This window comes from Acomys russatus, chromosome 7, assembly GCF_903995435.1.
Source record: "Acomys russatus chromosome 7, mAcoRus1.1, whole genome shotgun sequence".
NCBI classification, from domain to species: Eukaryota; Metazoa; Chordata; class Mammalia; order Rodentia; family Muridae; genus Acomys; species Acomys russatus.
In genome coordinates this window covers 10,927,312-10,952,528 of record NC_067143.1, presented here as the reverse complement: position 1 = coordinate 10,952,528, position 25,217 = coordinate 10,927,312, and the positions used below count along the sequence as shown (strand labels likewise).

General features: G+C 41.1%; 1 protein-coding gene across 1 annotated transcript; it reads left to right on the top strand.

The window, feature by feature from the left end:
* Positions 1–21,951: 21,951 nt before the first annotated feature.
* Positions 21,952–25,217, top strand: Ccdc179 (coiled-coil domain containing 179). Its single transcript, XM_051149704.1, has 4 exons — positions 21,952–21,996; positions 23,259–23,303; positions 24,047–24,151; positions 25,209–25,217. The coding sequence occupies exons 1-4, from the start codon at positions 21,952–21,954 to the stop codon at positions 25,215–25,217; spliced, it is 204 nt and encodes a 67-aa protein (XP_051005661.1).

Genomic DNA, 25,217 nt, shown 5'->3' with positions numbered 1-25,217 from the left:
AGAACTTGCTTCCACGCAGAAATTTTCAGTGGATTGAAGCTTCTCAGGAGTCTGAAGCTTCATCAGACAATTCATGGGAACAGGAGCTAAGAGGATTTGGAAGCAAAGGCAGATGCTTTGGTCTTTATGCATGAGTCATCACTAGTCTCTCTGTCTGCAAGATTCTAGAGTTTAACAGTGTGCATTAAAATGAGATTCACCTCTTTATCCTTCAACAAGTCTTCTCCTCTTCTTAATTCTCACAGGACAATGTAGACATAAACTTGTATCTTTATCACATTTATATTTTTGAGTACATGTAAGGAGTACGTGAACCACAACAACTTGCATAGAAAAAAATATATATGTATACACACACACAGATACATACACACACACACACACACACACACTTTGGGTACACATCTTTAGCCATCTCAACATGTAATTCCAATGGCCAATGGTAACTGTCCCTGAAGTCTGGTACAGACCTCTGGGTGTGTTTTACTGTATCCACATTGTTTTGTTTACTTTGTAAGATGCAAATGTGCAACACAGGATAGTGGTTACCTAATGCTTCTTTCACTAAAACATACATGGGGAGCACATTTCTACACTGATATATGTTAGGCAACTTCCTTCATCTAAATGGCTGTATGGATTTAGGTTGAAACCTTATTTATTAGGTTGGGTTTCACATGACACAGCATAAATGTAGAGGGGGAGTCCATGCTCTCTTCCCACTCTGTACAATGGATCCGACAGAGGTCACCACACTTGGTGACAAGCTCTTTCATCCACTGAGTGTTCTCACTGGCCTTGAATCTTTCTCTTATTTGCCACATTTATAATTACTTCCTGGTTTTAGATTTTGAAATAATGAAACTGTGTGTATCTTTATGTAATTGTGAATTAATACATTCTGAAAAAGATGCTTCGAGGGTGCACTTAATTTGGTGTTTATATTTTTATAAAAAGACGATCAATCTTCTGACATGGAAAGACAACACCAATTAATAAAAGCCCAAAGAACAAGTTAGTAAAGTTGGGAACAGTCAAGGTAGTCCTCTCCAGGTAAGAGCACACCAGTTGGTTGTCCAGTGCCAAAAGGGCCAGCCCTGAAAACACTCATACAATAACATTACCCAGAATCAACAGATTATATTCAGGAATATATTTGTATACACAAACATCTATATGCATGAAATAACAATTGATGAAAATAAAAGGCCATAAATTGGAAGGAGAGTAGGCAGTTCTGTATAGGAGGATTTGGAGGGAGGAAAGGGAAGGCAGAGATGTTTTAGCTAAAATACAATCTCAAAAGAAAATCATCCTTTCAATGTAATGTTATACCTGAAAGAATACAAAGCTCCCAAAAAAGTATATAGAGAATAGCGGAATAAGCAAGAGTTTGCTGCAAAAGATCCCCAAACCACAACAGACAAAGACAAATGGGCCACATCAAGCTTAAAAGCTTCTACAAGACAAAGGAAACAAAGTGCAGTGGTAGCACTTGGAAGGAGAAAGCTGTTTACAATGCTGCATCGAACAAGTGGTAACATCTAGATTTTACAAGGGAGTAAGTGCAACATTAAAAACAAAACAATTTAAAATGGGGAAGTCTAAACCTCAATGAAATCCATCAACGGCCAATGTCAAAAAAAAAAAAAGCTAGCAAGAGTTGGTGAAATAGGGAGAAAAGAAACATAGGCTTCATCAGGAAAGCACTTTAGAAAACAGTGTAAATGTTGTTCAGAAACTTAGGGCCACAGAATAAGGTACAAAGCCAAAGGAAATAACCTATGTTGGAAAGCAATCTATCCCACGGCCATTGCAGCACCAATCAAAAGTTCCAAGTGGAAACCATCTCAGTGTTCACAGCCAGATGATCAGATAAGACAATGTGTTGTATACACACATTGGTCAGTAACAACAAGGTGAATCTAAGCCAAAGTAAGATTGTTTTTTAAATTAATTTTTATTATAATTTATGCATACTATATCAATCTCAATTAAATAAGATGGTAAAAGCTAAATCAATTAATCTGAATATGGAAGAATTCACCTTTCTCTCTCTCTCTCTCTCTCTCTCTCTCTCTCTCTCACACACACACACACACACACACATACACACACGCATACATGCACACACACACACACCTTCTACATACTATCTTTGGAAAGAATTTGGTTTATAAAGCATAAATGGGATTTAAAAAAATCAAGAAACTTTGAGTTATATTGACAGGTTATGTAATTCAAATCACAATGTCCAAAACATTCATCAGGATTCTTTATTGCTGGTTAGGACATAAAATTAAACAGAAAAGGTGTGGACTCTTTGGATTTCTCAGAGTTTTGGCAATTGTCTCTATGATAAAAATGCAAAGGGGGTCAATATTCAGAGTTTTAATTCTCCACAGAACCGGAAAACACCCTATGTTTGTTTTGTGAGTCCAAAAATGTCGCAGGCTGTTGTCTACTTTTGCAGAGATGCTGTGCAGCCCTCTTTCTTTCCCTGTCATTCTTCCGGGATAGTCTGCACCACTTCTCTTCCACTCTGCTTCATTGCCATGGGAAATTCTCGGGCTGTGTTTGCACAGTCATTCCACGTTTCTGTTAGGCACAGAGTACTGTTAACATAGCTGAGCTTTCTCCTTCAGAAAGATGCTCAGCAACATAAATAAAACTGGTTACTCCTGCTGAAGGCCTTTGTCTTATCTTTCATCTGCCCTGTTCCATTCCTCTGATGCTCATGGCCGCTATTGTCAGTTTTTGCTATTGTGAAAGGGAGAGAGGCTCTCCTGTTCTGCTTTCAACCTTCCCTATAACATTTGCTTCTTATCTCTGTTATGTTTTTTCAAATAATATATTCTGATTACGGTTTCCTCTCCCTCTACCCTTTACAGTTCCTCCTCACCTCCCCTTCCATGTAGATTCATTTCCTCCCTGTCTGTCATTAGAAAACAAACAGGCTTATAAAGGATGATAGATAGATAGATAGATAGATAGATAGATAGATAGATAGATAGATGATACACACTCACACATATACATAGACATATATAATATTATGTATATATATGTATATATATATATATTATACAAAGCAAAAACTAAAACATCTAAATTGGAGAAAACAAATAGAGAAAAAGAGTCCAAGAGAAGGCACAGGAATAAGAGACTCGCTTCTTCACATCCTCAGGAACCCCATGAAAACACTAAACTGGAAGCCAGAATATATACACTGAGGACCTGGCACAGAGCTGTGCAGGCCCTGTGCGTTCTGCCTCAGTCTCTGTGACTTCATATGAGTGATTTAGAGGACCTTGTTCTCCTGGCGTCCCCCAACCCCTCTAGCTCTTAAACTCTTTCAGCTTCCATTTCCACATGGTTCTCTGAGCCCTGAGGGAAAAGATTTGATGAAGACATCCCATTTAGGCCCAATTGTTCCATGGTATCTCACTCTCTGCATAATGTCCGGCTGTGGGTCTCTGTATTTAGTCTCATATGCTGTGGGAGGAAGTTTCCGTGATGATGGCCAAACAAGGAAGTGATCTATGAGTAAACTAGAATGTCACTAGGAGTCAGTTTTGTTTTGTTTTGTTTTTTGCTGGGTTTTACGTTTTGGCTTATTTTGTTTGTTAGAGCAGTAGTATTTGGGTTTATTCTAAGTCTCATGGCTATCAAGTCTCAGATTCTTGGTCACCTAAGCAGTGTCCAGTATGGATTCTATCTTGCAGAGTTGGCCTTCAGTCAATTCAGATATTAGCTTCGTCCCACAAACTTTGTGTCATCACTGCACTAGCATATCTTGCAGGCAGGACATCACTGAAGATTAGAGGGTTTATGAATGGCTTGGTATTTATGTAACTCTTTTGCAAATTTGTAAAGTACCTTCCTTTACCAAAGACGCTAGAATGTAGAAGTGCTCTGTGTAGGCACCAGCTCAGTTTCTCCATATTCAATGAGTCATGTGGGCATTGTCTTCAGCAATGGGGCCTTGCTGTCAATTTGTAGAAATCAATCTATCATCTCGGCGGCACCCTGGGTTGTTTGGGACTTCCCATAGAACCTCTTTGGCCAAAAATATAATATAACCAGATATTAAACCAACCCTTCTACAGAATCCCAGAGCACAAAAAGTCCTTGAACGTCACCTAATTGCCTCTCAAAATGCAGTATTAATTACCCATCAACATATGTGGTACAATCCCTCCTCCATCAGTGTTTGTTCTACTTTTATATTCAGGGTTTTTCTGGTCTTATATCAGCCATCACAGACAGGAAAAGTAGACAGCATGCCTCTTCGGACAGCCGTCCATGTATCTGCTGACAGCCATCTGCTTTCTGAGCACTATTGTAGAAAAACAATCCTTCTGATGGGAGTCAGTCTCACTCTTACAAATCCAACACTTATACCAGTGTCCTCTCAAGCCTTCTTTGTTTATTCACTCCACCAGGTCGGGGTCGGTGTACCTACCACGGGAATGCGACAGCTGAGTACACACTCAGGTCTGTGATGTGACGAAGAATTTGGACAAAAACTTGGGACCAATTTTGTTGTTTGTTTGTTTGTTTGTTTACCATAAACTGAATGTGTCACAGAGGATTTGGCCACAGAGAGTTACATGGAGCCATAGGAGTACAAACCAAGGGCCTGACAGACTTCAGTCACAGGGTGGATTCTCATGAGGAGATGCTAGCATATCATCTGAAGGACCAGGTGGGAAAACAGTTTTACCAAATCAAAGAAGAGCCTGTAGAAGCCTGTGGGTTCAAGGAACAGCCTGATAAAGGTCCTCACCCAAGATGCAGGAAATGAGCAAGAGTAACACGAAAAAGGCCCCAAGAAGCGCCTTGGGTGGATGCTCTGAGCTGCCTTGTTTAGGAATAGTTGGAAACGCTTAAAGCATGGAAGATGGTGGATGCAATTATCAACTGTGCATTTGTAAAATGTTTCTCAGAATTCATGACAAGGGGCTGGAATTTGAGGCGCATAATAGGAATATCTTCTTAGGAATGCACTAGAAAGGCAGGTCAGGAGGCCAGGTTAGGGAAGCAGAAAGAGGGATACGTGACTACCAACAAAGGAGCACATGAGAGATTTTTAACACAAAAGTATTTAGAATTACATGATCTGAGAACTTCTTTCAGAGACTAGAGTTTCTGCTAGTAAGAATGAAGTTTAGACAATGTTATGAGCTATTTACATGTTTTCCTTTTGCTAGAAATAAAGGCTTATAGGTGGTCTAGAGAAAGAGCAAAGAAAATAGAATTTTCTGCAGAGTACAACAGAAAAACTTCCCATGACATTTTTCTTATTGAGACATATGAGAAAGTGCAACTGCAGTATCCCAGGGCTCCTAAGGACTGCCTTGTGTCCCCAAATGTCCCCGAATGGAGAGTGTGGGGAAAGGAGAGAGGAGCAGAGCACAGTGTCTCATATACACCTTTTAAAAAGTATAATCTTCAATTGCGTGAAAATACAGTAAAAGCAAAATGAAAAGGTATAAATTATTTTTAATAAGATCAGTAGTAATGAAATTTCAAGTAGGGAAATATTTCTTGATTTCATGAGGTGAGTTAGAGTTCATTTACTGTACATTGGAGTATAAATTTCAAGATGCTGAAGCCATATTCTCTCTAGGATGCTCAGACAATCCATTCAGATTTGGGAGAATGCACTTACCTTCAAATGGAATGCTTTATTTTATTTATGTATGTATCCCTCTCTCTTATACATTACATCTGGATCACACTTCCCCTCCTCCACTGCTTACAGTCCCCCACACGAACCTTTCCTCTCCTCTAGATCCACTCCTTCTTCTGTTTGGGTTTGAGCTAAGCCATCTGCATATAGCTTATGATTGTAAAACCTGTTGTTCTTGTGGGACTCCTAACAGTGGGAGTGGAGCTGTCTGCTTTCGGGACCCCCTTTCTCCTACTGGATTTCCTCATTTAGCCATGATTTGAAGGTTTGTGGCAGGTCTGGTTTTATTGTAGCTCGTTATACCATTATGCCATGTTTAGTTGATATCCCTGAGAGGCCTGAGGCCTCTTTCTTTCTTTCTTTCTTTCTTTCTTTCTTTCTTTCTTTCTTTCTTTCTTCTCTCTGTCTCTCTCTTTCCTTTCTTATTCCTTCCTTCCTTCCTTTCTTAAGAGAAATGAAAGATGCTTCTTAAAAATAAATCTTCTAGCACCATCTTCTGGCTAAATAATAATTTTTATTTCCTACAGGTCTACAAAATTTTACTTTAGTAATTTTTGTGGGTTTAGTGCCACCTGCTGGAACTTTTAAGGATACATACTAAACCCATGTAGCTGTCTACACAGGAGTGGTTTGTCATCTGCTGAAGAAACAATGTAATTTCTTCAAAGTGGATAGATTTTGGCTTCTCAAGGGTTTTGAAAATTATTGAATTATTCTCATGAATTATTACAAAGAGGACTTGTGCCTTTGGGTGACTTGTCCTTGTCTCCATGTAAACCTAAGCCACCCGAGAAAGCACTCTCACATAGTTTAGCAGGACAACAACCAACGTTTGTGCATACTTGAATTGATCATTTCTGAGTCCTGCAACTCTATACACAGTATAGGCCACATGCTACCATCTACAAATGAAGATGCAGCGCACTGATACACAAAACAGAGCACAGTAAAAGCCTTAAAGGAGGCGGAGAGACGGCGCAGCAGTTAAGAGTACTTGCTCAGTGGTTAAGAGCACGTACTGCTTTTACAGAGCATTCTGTTGAGTTCTGTTTGCAGCACCCACACAGTTACTTGTAACTGTCTATAACTCCAGTTCCAGGGGACTAGAGCCCCTCTTCTATCTATGCATGCTGCAGGAGCTCCATGGCACAGGGCAACAACAGCATAACTAGGAGGAAGCCCAGTTGGGCCTCCAACATTGATGGTGTCACAAAAGCCAGAGATCTCCAAACAGACCAATGGCTCATTGTAATGAGCATTTGCTAGTGAATATATGTGAACAGAGGGATGAACTATGGGACACACTGTGACATACTACAGCTTCCACAATTAGATGTTTTCTATGCTTTGTTTTGTTATGTTGTTGTTGTTCTTGGTGTGTGTGTGTGTGTGTGTGTGTGTGTGTGTGTGTGTGTGTGTAGGAGGTTGCAAGGACAAAGGAAGGATGAGAAGGCGTGGGGTGCATGATATGAATCTCATGAGGAACCAAGAAAACTTTTTAAATGAATGCTAGGTTCTGAAATTCAGAATAGCTCTCCCTGCAAGGTGTTAAGTAACACTCTAAGTCATCCTCCAGTGGTCTGTCTTTAGTGCCACATCATTCCTGTCACATAATTCCTGTAAGCAAGGAGAAAAATGGACAGAAATCCAACAAAACTTTTACTTCAATCCCATCCTTTTGCATCTCCTTGATGATTTTGTGTGCAATATGAACTCTAGAATTCATCTAAATAATCTAAAGTTTCAGTGACATTAGGCAACAATTTTTTTGTTTTTCCTATTTATTTATTGTTTATTTATTCACTTTGCATCCTGATCATAAGCCCATCAATCTCTCCTCCCACTTCCACCCTCCCTCCCTCTCCCCCATCCCCCTTCCCTTATTCCTCAGAAAAGGGGAACCCTCTTCCCATCCACCCCAGTTCATCAAGTTGCATCAGGACTTGATGCATGCAGGACTAAGCATGTCTTCTTCCCCTGTGACCTGGTAAGGCAGTCCCACCAGGAGGAAGTGATCAAAAAGCTGGCAAAAGAGCCCATGCCTGGGACAGCCCCTGTTCCCCTTACTAGAGGACCCACATGAAGCCTGAGCTGCCCATGTGCTACATCTGTGTAAAAGGTCCAGTCCATGCATGGTCACAGAGGATGGTGCTTTAGTATCAACAAACCCCTCCGGGCCCTGGTTAGCTGTCTCTATTGGTCTTCTTGTTGAGCTCTTGTCACCTCCAGGTCCCTTTTTCCTTTCCTTCACTTTTCCACAAGACTCCCTGCACTTCACCCAATGTTTGGCTGTGAGTCTCAGCATCTGTTTCCATGCTGCTAGGCTCCTGTCTACCAACATATCAGAGTATCATTAATAGTGTCACAGGTTGGCTCTCTCACGTGGGGTGGGTCTTGGGTTGGGCCAGCCATTTGTTGGACATTCCCTTAATCTTTGTTCTATCTTTTTTATTATTTTTAATTAAGTCTTTTAACATGGAGTGTAGCATAAAACAAAACTATGTTTCAACAGGGAATTTGAAAGTCTGTTATGATAAGCATGAGATTTATGGAACATAATGACTACTGGCAGATTTCAAATTTGTTCCAATACATAAGCAAAGACACAGTTCAGCCAAAGGCAAACTGGTCATGATCAAGGTAAAGGATGCTGTCTGTGTTGTTCTCCAGTGAAGGACATCCGTTCCATCTCTGTTTCCTGCAGACTTTCACTACAAACTTGGAGGATAACATGGAATGCTGACCAGTCAGCATGTGATCTAGGGAGAAGAGTTGGAATATTTCCTAGGGTAGGGAGAGAACTCAGGGGGCAAAGTGTCTTGCCATGAAAGCATAGAAACCTGAGCTCAGATCCCCAGAACCCAAATAAGAAGCATGTGTGACAGTGCATGCTGGGGAGGTGTAGACAGGTATCTTCCAGAATCTGACTGGTCAGTCTAGCTGAATCAGTAAGCTGCATGTTCAGTGAGAGAGATTTTTTTGTTTTTTGTTTTAAAAAACTTAAAGATACAGAACGAGCAAGAAAATGTGCTGGAGATCACCTCTGTCTTGCACACTGCATGCATACATGATTATATTAATGTGGGGGCACATCTATGCTAAAATTATATACAGCAAACACACCGCAACACACGCATGTGCCCACACACATGTACACACACACACACACACACACACACACACACACACACACACACACACGTATACTCCTGACAGAACAGAATAATGAGCTGAGTCAAAACAGGTGCAACCTAATAAAGACCAGTTAAAACTTCTGTAACCTAGATTCCATAATTATCTATGGATACAGAAAAAGTCATATAATCCATATATGGAAAATTATATAATAAAGGATTTTTAATATATATAGCAATATTACATGCCAAGAGTTGGTAGAAATAGAAACATAGAAATAGATAAATAGGCAGTTTTTAAAAATAAGGTTTGTAGAATGAATTGAAGACTACCAACCTCACATGTAAGTCCAGTGTAAAGTGAAAATTCACTGATAATTGTTCAAAAAAATCAAGAATATGTACTTAAATTACAGCCCAGTTAGTAGTGAAATATTTGCCTGGCACATGCCGTGTCCTGCGTATGCTCCCCAGCACTGGGAAAGACCATTGTAATACAGGAGAACAATAACAAAATACTAACTAACCCTTTACTTGCACGAGCTCCTGTGCAACTCATAGGACATTCACTCACAATGCCATTCCTCGGCTGGCATTACTTTACATGGGGCCCATCCTTGTAGCTATATTCATCAAGGAAACTTCAACACAACACACAGTCGAAAATTTAAAAGGCCCTCAGTGGGCCTATATAATTACAGAATGGACCGGAAAAAAGGAGTAATAAATCCATTAAGACCCTATTCACAAATGGAAACTTTCATCACAGAAAGAAAACAGATTTAATTATTAAAAGGAGTCTTTGACGTTTTCAAGCACAGTACTTGGACAGAATTCTTTTTCTAAGCCCACTCATCCAAAAGAAGTTCTGAGCAGTTACTAAATTGTTACAAAGGCCATGTAGTACAAAGGCCATGTAGTACAGAGTCCAGTGACTATAGCAGAGAGTCAGTGACCATTTTGAGGAAATAACCAATCTCCACGGAGGGCTGAAGGAGCTTGTATGAGGCAAGACTTAAACTGCATACAAGGAAAAGGAAACCAGAGGTGCACACTAATGCCATTATTATTTCCTTAAGAAACAGGATAAGGGAGTGGAACTGCAGCTCAGTTGGAAGAGTGCTTGCCTAGCGTACAAGAAGCTCTTCGTTTAATCTCTGTATGGCAGGAGAGCATATACGGCGGCTCTCACCCAGAGGTCAGTTGGGAGGGAGATGATCAGAGTGCAAGATCTCCTCAGCTACTTGATGAGTTCCTGGCCACCATCAAAGAAAGAAGAGATGGAGGAGGGGGAAAATGGTAATAAAAGTGTTACTCAAAGGAGTTTCCTTTTCATTGTTAATATGAAGAAAAGCTCTGACCACTAGGCTTTAAGTGATTAAAAAAGGACTATGGAGACTCCATGACGGTAGTACCCAGCATGCACAGTGTCTGAGTACCTGGAGCTCAGTGACTGCAGAGCAAGTGAATGACTGTGATCCTATTTCCAAAATGCCAGTGTTGGTATCTCCCTGAGGAGAGAAGGGATCCCGGGTGCTAGGGAGATGGCCTTAGCCTCCATCAACTCTGTGTCTCCTTCAGCCTATCCAATGACAGCTCCCAGGTTTCAGGGAGATGGTCTCAGCCTCCAGCCACTGGCACCTTCCACCTACCTGAGGACAGTTCCAGAGACACAAGGTCCCAGGCTCTGAACACCCAGCTCTCCCTGTCTTCCCAAGGACATCTCTCAGGTTCTAGGAATATTGTCCCAGGCTTAGATCCATGGTTCTATCTGAGGAGACCTGCTGGACAACAGATTCCCACAGGGTATTTCTCAAAGATGGCAGCACTCAGCTGGCTCCATGACTACTGAGCAAGCAAGTGACAATGCTGCTGACTCTAAAACGCAAGCATCTGTGCTTCCCCAGGGAGAGGAGGGATCCCACTACCAGGTAAATACAGTTCTAACCCCCAGTCCAAAGCTCTACTATCCTTCCTGAGGAGACCTTCTGGACCTCAGGATCATACAGGTTACACATCCCCACTCCAACCCCAAGACTGTAGGTCTCACTGGGACACAGACAGCAGAGGAGATCTATAGGCTATTCAGTTAGGTCCAGCCTCCAGCCCCATCCTTATCCATTACCCTAAAGAGGGATGCCAGACTCAAGGCACATGCAGCCTCTGGGCCAGGGCTCCTCCCACATGCCTGAGAAGCCCAGTAGGCACCAGGAACAACAAACCAAAGCCAGGGACAGCTAGATGGTTAAACACATTCAGCAAAAGCCAGGGCAATATGGCACCTTCAGAACCCATCTATCCTACTACAACAAGCACTGGATATCCTAAAGCAGCTGAAACACAAGAAAATTACCTTAAGTATATGTTTATGAAGACAATAGAAGCCTTTAGAGGAAACAAATAAATCCCTTAAAGAAATGCAGGAAAATACAATCAAACATGTGAGAGAAATGAATAAAATGGTTCAAGACCTGAACTTGGAAATAGGATCAATAAAGAAACACAACTGAGGAAATACTGGAGGGCAAAACTTAGGGAAGAAAACAGAAACAACAGAATTAGTGTCATCAACAGAATAGAAGAGATGGAGCAGAAATTGAAGAAGTCAATAATTCTGTCGAAGAAAATATTAAATCTAAAAAATTTCTGATACAAGATATCCAAGAAATAAAGGATATTATGAAAAGACAAAACCTAAGAATAAAAGGAGTAGAAGAGAAGGTTCTTGGCTCTAAGGATCAGAAAATTTCCCTTACCTAAAGTAATAGATGCCTTTAAACATATAAGAGGCATAAAGAACACCAAATAGAGTAGACCAGAAAAGAAATTCCTCCTGCCACACAATAATAAAAACACTAAATGTACAGAACAAAGAAAAATATTAAAAGCTGCAAGGGGAAAGGGCCAAGCAGCATATAAAAGCAGATCTACGAGAATCACACCTGACTTCTCAACAATGACTGTAAAAACTAGAAGCGACTAGGCAGGTATCATGCAGACCCTATGGGACCACAGATTTCATCTCAGAATACTATACCTAGCAAAGTTTTCAATCACCATAGATGGAGAAAACAAGATACTCTATGACAAATCAAATATAAACAACATCTATTCACAAACCCAGCCCCACAGAAGATACTAGAAGAAAAACTCCAAATGAAAGAAGGTAACTACACCTAAGAAGACACAGGATATAAATAACTTCATTGCAGCAAAACCAAAAGAAGACAAGCACACAAACACACCACCACAAATATCACTGAAGTAAAATGAACTAACAGTCATTGGTCATTAATATGTATCAATATCAGTGGCCTCAACTCCCTAATAAAAAGACAGAGACTAACAGCATGGATGCATAAACAGGACCAATCATTCTTCTGCATCCAAGAAACATGTCTAAGCTACAAAGACAGACATTACCTCAGAGTAAAGGCCCAGGAAAGGGGTTTTGAAGCAGTAGAACTGAGGAAGCAAGCTGGAGTAGCCATCTTAATATCTAGTAAAGTAGACTTTCAACCAAAATTAATCTAAAGAGATGGAGAAGGACAATACAGTCTCATCAAAGGATAAATCCATCCAGAGGACATCTCAATTCTGAACATCTATGCTTCAAATACAAGGGCACTCACATTTGGAAAAGAAACATAACTAAAGCTTAAATCCTAAACCAATCTCCACATATTAGTAGTGGGAGACTTCAACACCTCACTCTCATCAATAGACAGGTCATGGAGGCAGAAACTAAATAGAGAAATAATGAAACTAACAGAGGTCATGAATCAAATGAACCTAACAGATATCTAAAGAACCTTTCACCCAGACACAAAAGAATACACCTTATTCTCAGCACCTCATGAAACCTTCTCCAAAATTTACCATATAGTTGGTCACAAAACAAGCCTCAGCAGATACAAGAAAGTTGAAGTATGCCCTTGTATTTTATCAGATCACCATGGATTAAAGCTGGACTTTAACAACAACAGAAAGAACAGAAAGCCTACACATTCATGGAACCCGAACAATTCCCTACTCAATGACCACTGGGTCAGGGAAGATATAAAGAAAGAAATTTAAAACTTCCTAAAATTCAATGAAAATGAAAGTACCACATACTCAAACTTATGAGGCACAATGAAAGCAGTGCTAAGAGGAAACTTCATAGCACTAAGAACTTTCATAAAGAAATTGGAGAGATATTTTAATACTAGCAACTTACCAGCAGACCTAAAAGCTCTAGAAGAAAGAAAGAAAGAAAGAAAGAAAGAAAGAAAGAAAGAAAGATACACAAGAGGAGTGGACAGCAGGAAATAATCTAACTCAGAGCTGAAATCAATAAATTAGGAACAGAGAATAATACAAGAATCAACAAAACCAACAACTGTTTCTTTGAGAAAATCAACAAGATAGAGAAACTCTTCGCCAAACTAAAAGGCACAGGGACAGTATCCAAATCAACAAAATCAGAAATGAAAAGGGAACCACCGCAGACACTGAGGAAATCCAAAGAATCATTAGGTCTTACTTCAAAAGCCTAAATGCCACAAAATTTGAAAATCTAAATGAAATGAAGAATTTTCTTGATAGATTCTACTTTCCAAATTTAAGTCAAGATTGGATAAACAATTTAAATTACCCTTAAGAAAATAGAAGCAGTCATTAAAAGTCTCATAAAAACAACAGCAACAACAACAAAAAGCAAAACAAAAAAGCAAAACAAAACAAAAAAACAAACAAAAAACCCAGGGCCATATTGTTTCACTGCAGAATTCTACCAGACTTTCAAAGAAGACCTAGTACCAATTCTTTTCAAACTGTTCCACAAGATAGAAAGAGAATGAACATTGCCAAACTCATTCCACAAGGCTACAGTCATCCTGATCCCTAAACTACACAAAGACCCAACAAAAAAATTCAGGCCCATTTCCTCTATGAATATTGATGCAAAAATTCTCAATAAATGGAACTAGAAATGATCATAATGAGTGAGTTAACCCAGAAGCAGAAAGACTCACATGGTATATACTCACTTACAAGTGGCCACTAGCCCAAAAAGCATGTCCCACAAAAGTCTTCACTTACCAGGAGATTGTGATAGATGTGAGGACATCCTGCTGAGACTCTAGGTAAGAGAAATATAGGAGATGGGGAAAAAGAAGGACCCAGAGAGTCCTAGAAACCTACAATAAGAACACCGTGATGGGTGGATCGGGGCCGCGGGGGGGGGGGGGGGTCTGTTCAAACTATTGCACTAACCAAGGACAATACAAGTAGTAAACATCAAATCCCTACTCTGATCTAGCCAATGGACAAGACATTGTCCACAGTTATATGGAGAGTGGAGACTGACTCAGACATGAACTCTGGTCCCCATATTTGACCACCTCCCCTTGGTGGGGAGGCCTGATGGCACTCAAAGAAAGAATAAGCAGGTTACCAAGATGAGACTTGATAGCCTATGACCATATAGTGGGGGAGGAGGTCCCCTCGGTCTTAGACCTAGGGGAGGGGAATAGGGTGAAAGTGGGAGGGAGGGAGGAATAGGAGGATACAAGTGATAAGATAACAATTGAGTTGTAATCTGAATAAATTAATAAAAATTTTTAAAATGCTCAATAAAATATTCACAAACCAAATCCTAGAACACATCAAAAATATCATCAACCATGATCAAGTAGAATTCATCCCAGGTATGCACAGGTGGTTCAATATACAAAACTCCATCAACATAATCCACAATATAAACAAACTGAAAGAAAAATAACACATGATCATCTCTTTAGATGCCAAAAAGCATTTGACAAAATCCAACACCCCTTCATGATAAAAGTATTGGAAAGATCAGGTGCCACAGACAGTCTCAGTCAGGTATAGGTCCTTGGGTTGGGAGTTGTAGAAGTGTTGGTGTGCATAAGATAAGTTGAGTGACAAACAGAAACAAACCCAGAGGTGCTTTTTGATTCTGAGTGTATTTGGAGACAAGCAAGCCAGGTTTATATACAGATTTCAAAATGAGAGCATTCAAGAAAGTTGTTCAAGGGGATACAGATTGAAAAGGAAAAAGTCAAACTATGACTATTTGTAGATAAAATGCTAGTATATAAGTGAGAAAAAAAAAAAGCTCCACCAGAGAACTCCCACAGCTGATAAACACCTTCAGCAAAGTGGCTGAATACAAGATTAATTAAAAAAATCAGTAGCCCTCATATATACTGAGAAGAAATTAGGGAGACAATACCCTTCATAATAGCCACAAATAATATAATGTATCTTGGTATAACTTGCCACCATAATTCTTTCCAGACCTTGAAAGAATAATTCTCCATTTTATATGGAGAAACAAAGAACCAAGAATATCTAAAAACAATCCTATACAATAAAAGAACTTCTGGAGTTGTCTCCATCCTTGGCTTCAAGCTACACTACAGAGCAATTGTAATAAAAAACTGTATGGTACTGGCATAGAAATAGACTGGTTGGTCAAAGGAATTGAATCAAAGTCTCAGAAATAAATCCACATACCTTTGTACACTTGATTTTTGAGAAAGAAGCCAAAGCCATACAATTGAAAGCATCTTCAACAAATGATGCTGGTCTAACTGGATGCTCCTCCCATGTAGAACAATGCAAATAGATCCATATTTATCACCCTGCACAAACTCAAGTCCAAGTGGATCACAGACCTCAACATAAAGCCAGAAACACTAAACCTATGAGAAGTGAAAGTGTGCATCAGCCTTGACCTCGTTGGCATAGGAGACAACTACCTGAACAGAACACCAACATCTCGGGCTCTAAGATCAACAATTAATAAAAAGAGACCTCATGAAAATGAAAAGCTTCAGTGCGGCAATGGACACTGTCAATAAAACAAAAGGACTTGTTTGAAAAAATTCAAAACTCTGAAGAAAGAGCTTGAAGATGACAAGAGAGGATAGAATGATCATCTTTGCTCATGGATCGGGAGAATTAACATAGTAAAAATGGCCATCTTACCAAAAGCAATTAACAGATTCAATGCAATCCCTATCAAAATACCTACACAAATTTTTTAAGGACATTGAAAGTTCAATTCTCAACTTCATATGGAAAAACAAAAAACCCAGAATAGCTAAAAACAATCTTGTACAATAAAAGATCCTCTGGAGGAATCTCTATACCTGATCTCAAGCTGTACTATAAAGCAACAGTAATTAAAACAGCATGGTACTGGCACAGCAATAGGCTGGTTGATCAGTGGAACCATATCGAAGACCCAGAAATGAATCCACACACATATGGTCACTTGATTTTTGACAAAGAAGCCAAACCTATTTAATGGAAAGAGGATAGCATCTTCAACAAATGGTGCTGGTCTAACTAGATGTCTATGTGTAAAAAAATGCAATTAGACCCATATTTGTCACTATGCACAAAACTCAAGTCCAAGTAGATTAAAGACCTCAACATAAAACCAGAGACACTAAATCAGTTAGAAGAAAAAGTGGGGAAGAGCTTGGAACATATTGGCACAGGAGACAACTTCCTGAACAGAACACCAACAGCAACAGGCCTTAAGGTCAACAATTAATAAATGGAACCTCATGAGGCTGAGAAGCTTCTGTAAGGCAGGAGACACTGTCAACAGAACAAAGTGACTGCCTACAGACTGGGAAAAGATCTTTACCAAGCCTGCATCTGACAAAGGTCTAATATCCAAAATATATAAAGAGCTCAAGAAATTAAACACCACCAAACCAAATAACCCAATTGAGAAATGGGGCTCAGAACTAAACAGAGAATTTTCAACAGAGGAATATCGAATGGCTGAGAAACACTTAAATAAATGCTCACCGTCTTTAATGATCAGGGAAATGCAAATCAAAACGACACTGAGATTCCATCTTACACCCATGAGAATGGTTAAGATCAAAAACTCAAGTGACACCACTTGCTGGCGAGGATGTGGAGAGAAAGGAACACTCCTTCATTGCTGGTGGGAATGCAAACTAGTACAGCCATTTTGGAAATCTATCTGGCACTATCTGCAAAAACTGGGAATAAGTCTTCCTCAAGACCCAGCTATTCCACTCCTTGGAATATACCCAGAAGATGCTCCAGCACACAACAAGAAAATTTGCTCAACCATGTTCATAGCAGCCTTATTCATAATAGCCAGAACATGGAAACAGCCTAAGTGTCCCTCAGTTGAAGAATGGACAAAGAAACTGTGGTACATTTGCACTATGGAACACTACTCAGCTATTAAAAACAAGGAATTCCCGAAATTTGTGGACAAATGGATTGAACTAGAAATGATCATAATGAGTGGGTTAACCCAGAAGCAGAAAGAGTCAAATGGTATATACTCACTTATATCTGGACACTAGCCCAAGGGGCATGTCCCAGGAAAGTCTTCACTTACCAGGAAAGTGGGACAGAGGGGAAGACTTCCTGTTGGGACTCTAGGTGAGAGAAGCATGGGAGAATAGAGAAATAGAAGGATCCAGAGGGTCCTAGAAACCTACAAATAGAACATTATGATGGGCAGATCTGAGCCCAGGGGTCCTGCTCAAACTATGAAACCAGCCAAGGACAATGCACGCAGTAAACTTTGAACTCCTACCCACATCTAGGCAATGGACAGGACATTCTCCACAGTTGAGTGGAGAGTAGGGACTGACTTTCACACGAACTCTGGTGCCCCATATTTGACCACGTCCCCTGGATGAGGAGGCCTGGTGGCACTCAGAGGAAGGATAGCAGGCTACCAAGAAGAGACTTGATACACTATGAGCATATACAGGGGAAGAAGGTCCCCCTCAGTCACAGTCATAGGGGAGGGGAGCAAGGGGAAAATGGGAGGGAGGGAGGAATTGGAGGATACAAGGGATGGGATAACAATTGAGATGTAATATGAATAAATTAATAAAATAGCTTTAAAAAATGATAGCCTACAGATTGGGAAAAGAGCTTCACTAACCCTGAATCTGACAAATGGCTAATACCAAAATCTATAAAGAACTCAAAGCATTAAACACCAACAAACCAAACAATCCAATTAAAAAAAATGAGGTACAGAGCTAAACAGAGAATTCTCAACAGAGGAATATCAAATGCCTGAGAAGCACTTAAAGAAATGCTCAGTGTCATCAGGAAAATGCAAATCAAAATTACCCTGAGATATTTTTCTTACAGCTATCAGAATGGCTAAGATAAAAAAACTCAAGTGATCAGGGCTGGAAAGATGGCTCAGTGGTTAAGGGCACTGTCTGCCTTTCCAGAGGTTCTGAGTTCAATTCTCAGCAATCACATGGTGGCTCACAGCCATCTATAATGACATCTAGTGCCCTCTTCTGGCCTGCAGGACTAATGCAGGCAGAGCAGTGTATACATAGTAAATAAACAAATAAATCTTAAAAACAAAACAAAACAAAACAAAAAAAAACTCAAGTGATAGCACATGCTGGTGGGGGTGTGAATAAAGGGGAGCACTCCTCCATTGATAGTGGGACTACAAGTGTATACAACTACTTTGGAAAACAATCTGGCGCTTTCTCAGAAAATTGGGAATAGCTCTAACCTCAGGACCCTGCTATACCACTCATGGGCATATTCCAAAAAGTTGTCCCATCATACAACAAGTACTTAACTATGTTCATAACCACTTTATTTGTAATAGCCAGAAACTGGAAACAACCAGATGTCCCTCAAGTCAAAAATGGATAAAGAAAATGTAGTACATTTATTAAACTATTAAACAAGGAAATCATGAAATTTGAAGTCAAACCGATGGACCTAGAAAAGATCATTCTGAATGAGGTATGCCAGACCCAGAAAGATACACATGGTATGTACTCACTTATAAGTGGTTATTAACTATATAGTACAGGATAACCATATGACAGTTCACAGAGCCAAAGCAGCTAAGTCACAAGAAGGGCCCAAGGTAGTATGCTTAATTCTCACTCAAAAGAGGAAATAAAATAGACATCAGAAGTGGATGAAGAGAAGGAACAGGGTAGGAGAGGGAGTGGGGAGGGAAATGAGGGTGGGAAACAGATGTGGGGAGAGCAGGAATGGGAGAGCAGAGGGCTTGGAGAGAGAAGAGAAACCAATCAAGCGTGAGGGCATCTCTGAGACAAGCTAGATTTCAGTGACGGGTTAGGCTCCTGGGAGGATGTAGAGATGACTCTAGCTGAGACTCCCAGCAGAGGGGATATGTAGACCAGAGTGGCAACCTCCTGTACCCAGTAGGAGGAAGTAGGAATGAACTCACTCACAAAACCTTCAACCCCAAATTTACCCTGCCAACGAGGTATGCAGAGATAAAGATGGAACAGAGTTTGAGGGAAGGGCTAAACATGACTGGCCCAAATTGAGACCCACTCCATCAGAGAGAGCTAAGCCCTGACACTATTAATGATACTCTGTTATGCTTGCAGACAGGAGCCTAGCATAACTGTCCTCCTTGAGGCTCCACCTAGCATTGGATCCAAACAAATGCAGAGACCTACAGCCAAATATTAGGCAGAGTTTGGGGAGTCTTGTGGAAGAGTTGGAAGTAAGATAGAAGGACCCAGAAAGGACAAGAACTCCACAAGAAGACCAACAGGTCAAATAATCGGTGCCCAGGAGTGGCTGCCTGAGACTGAAGCACTAACCAAGGACCATGCCTGGACTGGACCTAGGCTGTGTACACATATGTAGATGGTTGGTAACTTAATCTTCATGTGGGTCCCCTAGTAAGGGGGGAGGTGAGAGATGTCTTTGACATGGACTTTGTTGCCTGCTATTCAATCACGTCCCCCTGGCAAGGGCTTCCTTGCCTGGCCTCAGTGGAAGAAGATGGACTTAATCCTGAGGTGTCTTGTTGTGCTGGAGTGGCTTGGATGGGGCTTCCTTTTTCTGAGGAGTAGAGAAGGGGGAATAAAAATAGAAAAGTAGAAATTATATATACATAAAATATATATGTATATATATTTTAAAGAGAATAAACCTTCTGTCCAATATAATCCATGAGAAGGCTCCTGGGAAGAAATGACATGGACATGGAAATGGAGAGATGTACCTGAGACAGAGGGTCAACAGTGTTTTCCACTTCAATGGGAAACATAAAAAGGTATAATCTGGACATAGTCAAGGTTATAAATTCATAGATGGCAAGAAAGTTAGGTGGTTCCCATCTGGGCCCAGAGCAATCGGCAGACCACGCTTGGAGGCTGACTTTCACCTACTTGCTCACTGTGGCCCTTAGGTACAATATTAGGCATGTCACTGTGCCTCTTGCTTGATAACACTACCAGGCACTTACTCCTCTAAATAATTCCATCTCCACTGAGCTGAGCACAGGAAACTGTTCCCATTGTCCATGTGAACTACTCTACTCTACTAGAGATGTCTCTGAGGTGCAGGTACAGACTGTAATAGAGAAATGATAATGTGCTGCTTAAGGTTTTGTGGTCAACTTAACACAGCCTAACATAACCTGGAAAAGGGAAACTTCACTTGAAAAATTGCCTCCTTAGGACTGCTCTGCAAGCATGTCTGTGAGGACTTGTCTTGCTGTGGCATGTGGTCCCAGAAGAAAGCAGGCTGAGCTTGAGTCAAGGAAGAAGCCAGTAAGCAGCATTCCCCCATGGTCTCTCTTTTGGTCCCTATCTCCAGGTTTCTGCCTGGAGTTCCTGCCCTGATTGTCCTCAGCTGATGGGCTGGGATATGTAACTGGAAGCTGAAATAAGCCCTTTCTTCCCCACATTGCTTTTGGTCATGCTGTGGCTTGGTTAGAGTTTTATTGCTGGGAAGAGATACCACTGCCAAGGCAACTCTTAAAAAAAGAAAACATTTAATTGGGGGCTTGTTTGCAATTTCAAAGCCTTAATCTATTATCACCATAAGTGGGAGCATGGCATCAAGCCAGCAAGAGTCCTGGAGAAGTAACTGAGAGCTTTACATCCTGATCCACAGGCATCGGACAGTGAGAGAGAGGAAAGAAAGAAGTGAGAGGAGGAGGTCCTCGTGTAGGCTTTTGAAACTTCAAAGTCCACCCCCAGAGTCCTAGCTAGTTTTATGTCAACTTGACATAAGTTGGAGTCATCAGAAAGGAGTTAATTGAGAAAAAGCCTCCATAAGATCGAGCTGTGGGGCATTTTCTTAATTAGAGAACAAGGGGGAAGGTTCACATCACATTGCAAGTAGTTCCTTCCCTGGGCTGGTGGATCTAGGTTCTGTAAGAAAGCAAGTTGAGCAAGCCATGAGGAGCAAGCCAGTAAGCAGCACTCTTCCGTGGCCTCTGCCTTAGCTCCTGAATCCAGACTCTGGCCCTGCTTGACTTCCTTCCCTGGCTTCCTGCAACAATAAAGAGAAATGTAGAAGTGTAAGCCATGTAAACCTTTCCTCCCCAACTTACTTTTTGGTCATGGCATTTCATCACAGCAACAGACACCCTAACTAAGACACCCAGTGACAGACTCCAACCAATCCACACCCCCTAAGCATTCCCAAAAAGTTCAACTGGTAACTAAGCACAGGAATACACAAACCCATGGGGACCACATTCATTCAAACCACTAAATGTTTATCACAACTAAAAAGCAAACTAAAATGATCAGTTTGAAGAGATTTCTGTTTAGTATAAACGGGAAAATGTCTAGCACATCAGAAATGAAGTAGAGAGCTGTGCTGCAGACTCATCTTAGCAGGAAGCCAGAGTATAACACAGCCATATTCAATCCCTGCCCACCGTCCACTGAAAGTCACAGGGGGTCAGAAGGAAGAGAGGGGAGCTGCTCCAACTGGAAGTCATGATGGGAAAAATAATAGGTAGAATTTAGAGTCAGAATAGCAGAGACCATAATGACAGACAATAATTCTGAATTAGACGCATAGACCAAGGGCTCTCCTACAAAACAGGCAGGTAGTGTATGTGGCTTTGGGGCACATGGGATGGTATACAGGGAATTACAGCTGCCTGGAGTTTTGCAGACAGCCAGAAGCCTCCTGGGCACTGGATTTAGGGAAAGGGCGGGGCACAAGCTGAGAAAACAAAGAGAATTGTGATGGTAGGGTGGGTCAGGGCCTGAGGGACATGAGTGGCCCTATCTTTAGGCAGTAGGTGCCTAGGGCACCCTAGGGCCCTGCAGCATGTGCCTTCATGTTAAGGATGAGGAGCCTGCCCAAGTGTACCCAGTGAGTACTCTGAGGTCTTGAACTCGGTTCTGGCTAACCTTGCTCTACATAGCATTGCACCCTATGTAGTCAGCTGCAGCCATCCCAGGTTCCAGTTTGGGAAGTGGGATTCTGAAGTCTTGAGTGAACATATTAGATCCTAGGCTGCTGGGAAGACCCTTGAGGAGGAGAAGCACCGCAGTGATTGCTCCAGTTGGACCCGATCTAGGGACTATGTTGAATGAGGCACTGGTCCACCCTAGAGCCCAGGAATGGAGACTTGCAGGAATGAAGAGCCTGGGTGTCAGCTAAGCTCTCAATATTGAGATTTACTTTCAAGGCTCAAGGTTATAGTTGTATTAAAGTTGGCAAGAGAAACTTTATGAGGTGTAGGGGTGGGAGATTCCAACATGGAACACCTATGCTCGTTGTGCTCTCGTGGCTTCATTTGCTCCAGCTTCCTGGATTTGGGAGCCAGATTAAAAACTTGACCCACTTGCCCATGGACACTGGTTGGTGAAGGAGAGATAAACCTGTTTTTGTTATGATCCCAATTGTGGGATCGGAATGGTCTTGTGAGAGAACAGGTGAGGTTAATCCACTAGAAGGCAAACCACCTCGTACGGGAACTTGATTATTACCAGCTGAAAAGATCCTGTGAACGGACTCTGGGAGGAGATATATAAAATGAGCCAAAAACAAGAGGTAGGGCCTTTACAGACTTGGAATAGTTTTTGGCTGTTCATCACTCCACTTCGAGATGTTCCTAGAGAGTACTGTTTGAGGGAAGGCTTGGGGCTCCGGCTCTTGCTGAGGTTCTGGGTTCTGGCTACTCCAGGTCCCAACAGAAAAAATCCTCCTAACTATGCCAGGAGAATTTTTCCTTGGAACTACTATCCTTACGGTTTTGTTATTCTTTAATCCTCTTTTCCTATCGTTTAGGTTAGTCAGTTTATAAGTGACATACGCTTGGTTAATACGTTCGTAATAAAATATATTGGTTAAGAAAACTGAGCCTACAGGTTGACATCTGGGAACTCACCAATGAAATTGTGACACTTTTTGGGTTTTGTACATCATTTTGTTCTGGAATGAACCCAGCCCTCCACCTATCCCCTGTAATGTGGCTCAAAGCCAGCTCTCCATCCATTTCAATTAAACGTAATTGCGCTATGGTCCTGCTTCTTGCCTGTAATGATAGGTATAACAGATCTTTAAAGAGGTGGAGTATTGTTTCTGCTTTATTTTGACTTTGTGTGTGTCTGTGTTTACATATTATGTAGGAAGGACCACGAAAGCAGTATCCTTCAGATGTTACCACCAGGCAGGTAAATTTTATATCAGTCTTTTAACTTATGCCTAAACGTATGATGATCATTAATTAGACACCTCTTCAAGGCATCCCTTAGACACCTGGATTCCTGCAACTACTAAAATAGGTCTTGACTAGGCTGGATGGATGTGAAGGCCTGCCGCCCTGTTAACAGTGCACCCCACTCACTGTTCCATCAGCACTTGTCTCTCCACTGCATGGCATCTCTTCAAAGCACTCCGCTTTCATTCCCCTGGCCTACGGTACTCATCTGGGCCACACGATGCTGACATAAAAGGCCATGTGTGAACTGAAGCATGTAATAAGACTAAATAATGTACTTACTTTCTTAGTGCTATAAAGAAAAAGACTTTGAATGTTTTTTAATGAAATTATATTTAAAAATAAAATTGAAAATACATGACCACAGGTCTGGGCTTATAGAAATGTACATGGTATTGATGTGGGAATCAAGAATACACCAGCCCCTCTGGCAGTCCTCCTGATCTTACAGTGTGGATTTTCTCCACCTAAGAACAACTTGAAATAATTTGGGATTTTGTGTGTGTATGTGTGTGTGTGTGTGTGTGTGTGTGTGTGTGTGTGTGTGTGTGATTTTCCCCCACCTCTATTCTATTAGCTAAGTAGACTGTGTGTTGCTCCTATCATTTTAACTGGCACAAGCCAAAAACAAATCACATGATGTTAGCTTTATATGTTCTGAGAGGTTCTGGTTTTTGTTTTTCAACTTACCTCAAGTCTATCAATAAACGTATCCATTACATGCGAAGCCTAGAGAAAGAGAAGAGGAAACTGAGAAAAAGGTTCCTAAAGCCTAACCCAATTCCAGATCCAGGAATCGTGGTAAGTGTGTAGCTCTCACAGAAATAGACTGCCCTTCAATGCATGGGCATCCTCCTTTTTAATGGATATGACCATTCTTTATTTTCTCTTGGAGAATTTGCAATGTCAATCTGAAGAAACTCCTTAAAATTCTTCTCATCAAATTCTCATTGTTTAAATCTACTCTGCAACTGTCTCCTAAGGATAACATGGTGTTTGATCTGAAGCCATATTGTTTATTTATTGCTTTTCCTGAGCTTATTCTTTGGGTTCCATTATTTTACAAATGAGTTACAAAATCCCCTTATAATAATTATTTAGCCTATAATCGAACACTTAAAATGTTAGAAAAGTCTCTACATTGATTTCAACTTATTTATCATTTTATACACACACACACATTTACTTTTTAAAAACCTGCTTATTTGTTCATCCATTTTATATTCCGATCATAGTCCCCTAATGTCTCTCCTCCCAGTTCCACCCTTCCTCTCTCCCTCTTCCCCCATCCCCAACCCACCCTAGGACATCAAGTCAAACTAGCACTGAGTGCATCCTATTCCCCTGTGGCCCAGGAAGGCAGCTCTGCCAAAGGGAAGTGATCAAAAAGCAGGCAATGGAGTCCATGTCAGAAATAGCTCCAGCTCCCTAACTAGGGGACCCACATGAAGCTCGAGCTGCCCATCAGGTACATGAGGACCTAGGGCCAGTCCATGCATGGTCCTTGATTGATGCTTCAGTCTCTGCAAGCCTCTCTGGGCCCTGGTTATTTGGCTTTGTTGGTCTTCTTATGAAGCTTCTGTGCCCTTCTGGGGCTTCTCTTCTTCCCCACTCTTCCACAAGAGTCCCTACACTTTGCTCAGTGTTTGGCTATGAGTCTCAGCATCTGTTTTGATCCACTGCTGGGTGTAGCCTCTTAGAGGACAACTATGTTAGGCCCCTGTCTTTGAGCATACCACGGTATTGTTTATAGTGTCAGGAGTTGGCTTTCTTCTATGGGGTGGGTCTCAGTTGGGCCAACCATTTATTGGAAATTCTCTCAATCTCTGTTCTATCTTTATCCCTGTACATCTTATAGGCCCGATAA

Excerpts from the sequence above, each read along its gene's own strand:
- Ccdc179 (XM_051149704.1), top strand. The coding sequence starts at position 21,952 with ATGTGCCTTCATGTTAAGGATGAGGAGCCTGCCCAAGTGTACCCA. Across the intron at positions 21,997-23,258 it reads AGCCTGCCCAAGTGTACCCA|GAAGGACCACGAAAGCAGTA; the intron begins GTGAGTACTCTG and ends CATATTATGTAG. Across the intron at positions 23,304-24,046 it reads CAGATGTTACCACCAGGCAG|TCTATCAATAAACGTATCCA; the intron begins GTAAATTTTATA and ends ACTTACCTCAAG.